The sequence below is a fragment of the Canis lupus genome, unplaced genomic scaffold, assembly GCF_003254725.2.
Source record: "Canis lupus dingo isolate Sandy unplaced genomic scaffold, ASM325472v2 SANDYSCAFF088, whole genome shotgun sequence".
Classification (NCBI taxonomy): Eukaryota; Metazoa; Chordata; class Mammalia; order Carnivora; family Canidae; genus Canis; species Canis lupus.
In genome coordinates, this window is record NW_026019469.1 from 112,831 (window position 1) to 121,481 (window position 8,651).

Sequence of the window (8,651 nt, forward strand, 5' to 3'; positions counted from 1 at the left end):
CTTCTGAGTCGCAGGATAACATGCAGACCTGGAGGGTATCCCCAGGTGCAGTAGACTGGTAATCTTGGAACCTCCTGACTCAGAATACTGCTACCTTCTCACTGCCATAGGAATGCAGCTAGTTGACAGCTGGCTTCAAGACATGCTTCCCTGTGAGAGCTGAGGACAGGGCAGAACCCTCCCGCATCCTGCCTGACTGTAGGAGTAGCTGCTAACATCCTAATGTTAGTGGCTGGGAGAGGTGGCGGGAAAAGCATGTGTGAGCACTGGGCCTGAACTCCCGTGTATCTGAGTTGAATACAGCGATTTCCAACGGCTTTCCTCAATCAGAGTGTAGCTAGGTTCCAACTCCCATGTCCGAGTGGGTAGCAGACATCTGCCTCCCATGCATACACACTTCTGAGAGTTGAGCTTATGGCCTGTACCTCCACATCCAGCCTGCTGGTACCCTTGGCTTCTAAAAGGCCTAAGCTCGCTGTTTGACGGAAGTGCTGGGAGAGGTAATTGGAATCACCCGGCACACAAGACTAGTGCCTCCAAGCTCAATTCAGCGATTTCCTAGTAATTCTTGTGGTAGACTGGTGCTACATACTAAGTTCCATATGTGAGAAGGTAGCTGAACGCCTTGTCCAAAAGCATCTTACTTCTGAGAGTTGAGCTCACCCTCAGTCCCTCACAGTTCCACACTGCCTGCAGAGTGAGTTTCGCACGTCTTCACCAGAGACGTTTGCCAGAGGCTTCTGAGTACCAAGTTAACAATTGCAGACCTGGAGGGTATCTCCAGGTGCAGTAGAGTGGTAATCTTGGAACCTCCTGACTCAGAATACTGCTACCTTCTCACTGCCATACGAATGCAGCTACTTGAGAGCTGGCTTCAAGACATGCTTCCCTGTGAGAGCTGAGAACAGGACAGAAACCTCCCGCATACTGCCTGACTGTAGGAGTAGCTGCTAACATCCTTATGTTAGTGGCTGGGAGAGGTTGCGGGAAAAGCATGTGTGAGCACTGGGCCTGAACTCCCGTGTATCTGAGTTTAATACAGCGATTTCCAACGGCTTTCCTCAATCACAGTGCAGCTAGGTTCCAACTCCCAAGTCCGAGTGGGTAGCAGACATCTGCCTCCCATGCATACACACTTCTGAGAGTTGAGATTATGGCCTGAACCTCCACATCCAGCCTGCCGGTACCCTTGGCTTCTAGAGGCCTAGGCTCGCTGTTTGACGGAAGTGCTGGGAGAGGTATTTGGAATCTCCCAGCACACAAGACGAGTGCCTCCAAGCTCAATTCACGATTTCCCAGTAATTCTTGTGGTAGACAGGTGCTACATACTAAGTTCCATATGTGAGAAGGTAGCTGAACGCCTTGTCCAAAAGCATCTTACTTCTGAGAGTTGAGCTCACCCTCAGTCCCTCACAGTTCCACACTGCCTGCAGAGTTAGTTTCACACGTCTTCACCAGAGACGATTGCCAGAGGCTTCTGAGTACAAGTTTACATTGCAGACCTGGAGGGTATCTCCAGGTGCAGTAGAGTGGTAATCTTGGATCCTCCTGACTCAGAATACTGCTACCTTCTCACTGCCATAGGAATGCAGCTAGTTGACAGCTGGCTTCAAGACATGCTTCCCTGTGAGTGCTGAGGCAGGGCAGAACCCTCCCGCATCCTGCCTGACTGTAGGAGTAGCTGCTAACATCCTTATATTAGTGGCTGGGAGAGGTTGCGGGAAAAGCATGTGTGAGCACTGGGCATGAACTCCCGTGTATCTGAGTTGAATACAGCGATTTCCAACGGCTTTATTCAATCAGAGTGTAGCCAGATTCCAAATACCATATCCGAGTGGGTAGCAGACATCTGCCTCCCATGCATACACACTTCTGAGAGTTGAGCTTATGGCCTGTACCTCCACATCCAGCCTGCTGGTACCCTTGGCTTCTAAAAGGCCTAGGCTCGCTGTTTGACGGAAGTGTTGGGAGAGGTAATTGGAATCACCCGGCACACAAGACTAGTGCCTCCAAGCTCAGTCCAGCGATTTCCTAGTAATTCCTGTGGTAGACTGTTGCTACATACTAAGTTCCATACGTGAGAGGGTAGCTGAACGCCTTGTCCAAAAGCATCTTACTTCTGAGAGTTGAGCTCACCCTCAGTCCCTCAGAGTTCCACACTGCCTGCAGAGTGAGTTTCACACGTCTTCACCAGAGACGTTTGCCAGAGGCTTCTGAGATGCAAGTTAACAATGCAGACCTGGACGGTATCTCCCAGGTGCAGTAGACTGGTAATCTTGGAACCTCCTGACTCAGAATACTGCTACCTTCTCACTGCCATAGGAATGCAGCTAGTTGACAGCTGGCTTCAAGGCATGCTTCCCTGTGAGAGCTAAGGACAGGGAACAACCCTCACGCAGGCTGCCTGACTGTAGACGGAGCTGCTAAAATCCTCATGTTAGTGGCTGCGAATGGTTGTGAGAAAAACAGCTGGAATGTTTGTGCCTGAACTCACGTGTAACTGAGTTGAATACAGCGATTTCCAAAGAACTTCTTCAATCACAGTGAGCTAGGTTCCAACTCCCATGTCCGAGTGGGTAGCAGACATCTGCCTCCCATGCATACACACTTCTGAGAGTTGAGCTAATGGCCTGTAACCCTACATCCTGCCTGCAGATAACTTTCGCTTCCAAAAGGCCTGGGCTCGCTGCTTCAAGGAAGTGTTGGGAGAGTTAATTGGAATCTCCCGGCACACAAAACTAGTGCCTCCAAGCTCAGTCCAGCGATTTCCTAGTATTTCCTCTGGTAGCCTGGTGCTACATACTAAGTTCCATTTGTGAGAAGGTAGCTCAACGTCTTGTCCAAAAGCATCTTACTTCTGAGAGTTGAGCTCACCCTCAGTCCCTCAGAGTTCCACACTGCCTGCAGAGTGAGTTTCGCACGTCTTCACCAGAGACGATTGCCAGAGTTTTCTGAGTACAAGTTAACAATGCAGACCTGGAGGGTATCTCCAGGTGCAGTAGAGGGGTAATCTTGGAACCTCCTGACTCAGAATACTGCTACCTTCTCACTGCCATAGGAATGCAGCTAGTTGACAGCTGGCTTCAAGACATGCTTCCCTGTGAGAGCTGAGGTCAGGGCAGAACCCTCCCGCATCCTGCCTGACTGTAGACGTAGCTCCTAACATCCTTATGTTAGGGGCTGGGAGAGGTTGCGGGAAAAGCATGTGTGAGCACTGGGCCTGAACTCCCGTGTATCTGAGTTGAATACAGCGTTTTCCAACGGCTTTCTTCAATCAGAGTGTAGCCATGTTCCAACTCCCATGTCCGAGTGGGTAGCAGACATCTGCCTCCCATGCATACACACTTCTGAGAGTTGAGCTTATGGCCTGTACTCCCACATCCTGCCTGCAGGTACCCTTCACTTCTAAAAGGCCTAGGCTCGCTGAGTGACGGAAGTGTTGGGAGAGGTAATTGGAATCACCCGGCACAAAAGACTAGTGCCTCCAAGCTCAGTCGAGCGATTTCCTAGTAATTCCTGTGGTAGACTGGTGCTACATACTAAGTTCCATACGTGAGAATGTAGTTGAACGCCTTGTCCAAAAGCATCTTACTTCTGAGAGTTGAGCTCATCCTCAGTCCCTCACCGTTCCACACTGCCTGCAGAGTGAGTTTTGCACGTCTTCACCAGAGACGTTTGCCAGAGTTTTCTGAGACAAAAGTGAAACAATGCAGACCTGGACGGTATCTCCAGGTACAGTAGAGTGGTAATCTTGGAACCTCCTGACTGAGAATACTGCTACCTTCTCACTGTCAGAAGAACGCAGCTAGTTTAGAGTTGGCTTCTAGGCATGCTTCCCTGTGGGAGCTGAGGTCAGGCAGGACCCTCCCGTATACTGACTGTCTGTAGACATAGTTCCTGGCATCCTTATGTTAGGTGCTGGAAGAGGTTGTGTGAAAAGCCTGTCGAAGTGTCAGGCCCGTACTGACGTGTATCCTAGGTCAATACAGCGATTGCTAACGTCCTTGTTCAATCAGTGTGTAGCTCGCTTCTAGTTCCCCTGAGTAAGTGTCTAGCAGACATCTGCCTGCAAAGCGGACACACTTCTGAGGGTTGAACAATGGCCTCTATCCCCACATCCTGCCTTCAGGTACCCTTCGCTTCTAAAAGGCCTAGTCTCGCTTCGTGACGGAGGTGTTGGGAGAGGTAATTGGAACGTCCCGTCACACAAGACTAGTGCCTCCAAGCTCAATCCAGCGATTTCCTAGTAATTCCTGTGGAAGAGTGGTGCTACATACTAAGTTCCATAAGTGAGAAGGTAGCTGAATGCCTTGTCCAAAAGCATCTTACTTCTGAGAGTTGAGCTCACCCTCAGTCCCTCACAGTTCCACACTGCCTGCAGAGTGAGTTTCGCACGTCTTCACCAGGGTCGTTTGCCAGAGGCTTCTGAGTCACAAGGGGAACAATGCAGACCTGGACGGTGTCCTCAGGTGCAGTAGAGTGGTAATCTTGGAACCTCCTGACTCAGAATACTGCTACCTTCTCACTGCCATAAGAACGCAGCTAGTTTAAAGCTGACTTCTAGGCATGCTTCCCTGTGAGAGCTGAGGACAGGGCAGAACCCACCCGCATCCTGTCTGCCTGTAGACGTAGCTGCTAATATCCTAATGTTAGGTGCTGGGAGAAGTTGTGAGAAACGCATGTGGAAGTGACAGGCCTGTACTCACGTGTATCTGTGTTGAATATGGCGATGTCCAATGGCCTTCTTTATTCAATGTAGGTAGGTTCTTTTTTTTTATTAATTTATTTATTTAGATAGTCACACACACACAAAGAGAGAGAGAGAGAGAGAGAGAGTCAGAGACCTAGGCAGAGGGAGAAGCAGGCTCCATGCACCGGGAGCCCGATGTGGGATTCGATCCCGGGTCTCCAGGATTGCGCCCTGGCCAAAGGCAGGCGCTAAACCCCTGCACCACCCAGGGATCCCTGTCGCTAGGTTCTAACTCCCTTATATGAGTGGATAGCAGACATCTACCTCCCAGGCATACACACTTCTGAGAGTTGAGCTTATGGCCTGTACCTCCCACATCCTGCCTGCAGGTACACTTCGCTCTTAACAAGCCTAGGCTCGATGCGTTACTGAAGAGTTGTGAGAGGTAAGTGCAAGGTGCCGGCCCACAAGACTAGTGCCTCCAAGCTCAATCCAGCGACTTCCTAGTAATTCCTGTCTTAGACTGGTGCTACATACTAAGTTCCATACGTGAGAATCTAGCTGAACCCCGTGTCCAAAGGCAACTTACTTCTGAGAGTTGAGCTCACACCCAGTCCCACAGTTCCAACTGCCTGCAGAATGAGTTTCGAACATTTTGACCAGAGATGTTTGTCAGAAACTGGAGAGACGCAAGTGGAATAATGCAGGCATGGAAAGTGTCTCCAGGTGCTGTAGAGTGGTAATCTTGGAACCTCCTGACTCAGAATGCTGCTATGTTCTCACTGCCATAAGAACGCAGCTAGTTGAAACCTGGCTTCTAGGCATGTATCGTTGTGAGAACTGATGTCAGGGCATGACCCTCCCGCATCATAACTGCCTGTAGACATAGGTCCTAGCATCCTTATGTTAGGTGTTGGCAGAGGATGTGTGAAAAGCATGTGGAAGTGACAGACTTGTACTCTCCTGTATCTCATTTCAATACAGTGATTATGAAAACGTATAATGCCTCCTCAACCTGAAAAGCAGGAAAGGATAATAAATAGCAAATATCAGATAAAAATACTTCTTTTATATTAGACACCATATTTAAAATTAGCAATGCATTTAAAATTAGCAATGCAGGGATCCCTGGGTGGCGCAGCGGTTTGGCGCCTGCCTTTGGCCCAGGGCGCGATCCTGGAGACCCGGGATCGAATCCCATGTCAGGCTCCCGGTGCATGGAGCCTGCTTCTCCCTCTGCCTGTGTCTCTGCCTCTCTCTCTCTCTCTCTCTGTGACTGTCATAAATAAATTTAAAAAAATATATTAAAAAAAATTAGCAATGCATAACATTTATTTCCTTGACGTTTGTCTTCCAAAGAGTTCACAGTGTTTCAGTGTCAGTTAAACCACGGGAAGAATCTCAGGGAAGAATCCTTCACATAATAACATGATCATTGGTAATAATGTCTCTCAGTTCTTTCCGAATCCATACAGATGCATTTCTTGATGAGTGACTGAGCTGTGAAGAGATGAGAAACCCTCACCCCTCAGAATTACTTGTGTCAGAATATTTTAACCATAGTACTACGGATAATAAATTATCCTTATTAACAGGAAATACGTCTCACATTGGAATCTGAGCAATCAGATGGGCAGAGAAAAACCGCTTTGACTGGCTCTTCACCTTTTAAATACAAAGGAGAGATTCATTCGGCAGCTGCTGGAAGACACGGTCAAGGTAGCGGCAGTGTCTGGCCTGATGCGGAGACCCCCGGAACAGGTGTCGGGATTGCTGAGGAGGCGCTTTCACCGGACGGCGCTGGCGGCGCTGCAGGTGACAGTTCGTGAGGCTCTAAACCAAGGTACGGATGAAGAGCTGGAAAGAGATGAGAAGGTATTTATGCTTGGGGAAGAAGTTGCCCAGTATGATGGTGCATATAAGGTTAGTCGAGGCCTGTGGAAGAAATATGGCGATAAGAGAATCATAGATACTCCCATATCTGAGATGGGCTTTGCTGGAATTGCCGTGGGTGCAGCTATGGCTGGGTTGAGGCCCATCTGTGAATTTATGACCTTCAATTTCTCTATGCAAGCCATTGACCAAGTTATAAATTCAGCTGCCAAGACCTACTACATGTCGGGGGGCCTTCAGCCTGTGCCTATAGTCTTCAGGGGCCCAATGGTGCCTCAGCAGGCGTGGCTGCCCAACACTCCCAGTGCTTTGCTGCCTGGTATGGGCACTGCCCAGGCTTAAAGGTGGTCAGCCCCTGGAATTCAGAGGATGCAAAAGGACTTATTAAATCAGCCATTCGGGATAATAATCCAGTGGTGGTGCTAGAGAACGAACTGATGTATGGAGTTCCTTTTGAATTTCCCTCCGAAGCTCAGTCAAAAGATTTTCTGATTCCCATTGGAAAAGCCAAAATAGAAAGGCAAGGTACACACATAACCGTAGTTGCTCATTCAAGACCTGTGGGCCACTGCTTAGAAGCTGCAACAGTGTTATCCAAAGAGGGTATTGAATGTGAGGTGATAAATATGTGAACCATCAGACCAATGGACATTGAAACAATAGAAGCCAGTGTCATGAAGACCAATCATCTCATAACTGTGGAAGGAGGCTGGCCACAGTTTGGAGTAGGAGCTGAAATTTGTGCCAAGATTATGGAAGGCCCTGCATTCAATTTCCTGGATGCTCCTGCAGTTCCTGTCACTGGTGCTGATGTCCCTATGCCTTATGCAAAGATTCTAGAAGACAACTCTGTACCTCAGGTTAAAGACATCATATTTGCAATAAAGAAAACATTAAATATCTAGTTTGGACTTGAATTTCAAGTCATTGGGATTTACTTAAAATACTTTCTGACAGTTCACCTGAATTGTACTGTAAGACCTTATGATTCATAAAGCTATCTCTAAAGCAACATCACAGATGTTTTTGTACTTGGAAGAAGTTTAAATGTGCTTGTATGTGGAAAAACTCTCCTCTCCTGCCCTAGACTCCATTGGGGGGGGGGGTTGGTCTGTTACAGTTATGTTCTTTGAATAAGGCTAACTTAAAATTTTACCCTCTCACAAGGACAAGGTCTGAACATGGCAGAGTTCTGCAGAAAGACATATCCAAAAATGACAACTTGTATGTAAAGATAAAAGCTATTATCTACATTTGCTGTTTGATTGTTTTGTTTTGTTTTGTTTTATTGTTTTGATAAGGAATAAAAGAATTCCTAACTATGAAAAAAAATAAATAAATACAAAGGAGAACTTTTCTATGTACAAAGTCAGTTTTCAAGATAGCCTTAGGTAATAAGAGTCTGCAGCATGGAATCTCACTGCACAGCCACCCAGGAGACCCGCGCTCCAGGTCTTCCTGATCCCAAATCCCTGGGCCTGTCCCCCAACACATGCTAGCACCAGAGGTCATTTGCAATTGCTCTCTTAGGAGCTCTGGGGAAGGGGGAAGAGGCTAGATAAGATGGGACATGTGGAAGCCAAGAAAATTAAGGCCATTCCACTTTATGTTCAGCGTTAGCACATGTCCAGCCATCCCAGGCCCCTGTGAATAAGAGCTGAAATTTACATTACTTCAGTTACAGGAAAAAAAACAAAAGTTTACAGCTTAATGTCCTAGAAAGCCCCACATTACAATAAAAACTGAGCCCAAGCCAAGGGCAGGAAGACCCTATTAGAATAAGAACAGAGCTCAAAGCCCTCCAAGGCCCCATATCAAATGTAAACAGAACTTGAAGAATTGCTCCAGCCCTTCTGGAGGTCCCTGAGACCAGCCCTTAAAACTAAGCTAAAAACAAAAAACAAAAAACAAAACTAAGCTAAAACCCACCTCAGGGTTTAAGTCTCTGCTCTGCCCTGTCGGGTATACTTGGACGCAAGCTTGAGTTGGTAAATCAACCCTCCTGTGTTTGAATTGTTGTCGGCTCCTTAGTGGTTTCTTGGATTCACAATCTTGAGCACAACACCCC

General features: G+C 47.7%; 1 protein-coding gene across 1 annotated transcript; it reads left to right on the forward strand.

Annotated features, from left to right (window-relative positions):
• Positions 1–6,395: 6,395 nt before the first annotated feature.
• On the forward strand, positions 6,396–7,487 carry LOC112641791 (pyruvate dehydrogenase E1 component subunit beta, mitochondrial-like). Its single transcript, XM_035718456.2, has one exon. The coding sequence runs from the start codon at positions 6,431–6,433 to the stop codon at positions 6,923–6,925; it is 495 nt and encodes a 164-aa protein (XP_035574349.2). The 5' UTR covers positions 6,396–6,430; the 3' UTR covers positions 6,926–7,487.
• Positions 7,488–8,651: the final 1,164 nt, after the last annotated feature.

Excerpts from the sequence above, each read along its gene's own strand:
- LOC112641791 (XM_035718456.2), top strand. The coding sequence starts at position 6,431 with ATGCGGAGACCCCCGGAACAGGTGTCGGGATTGCTGAGGAGGCGCTTT.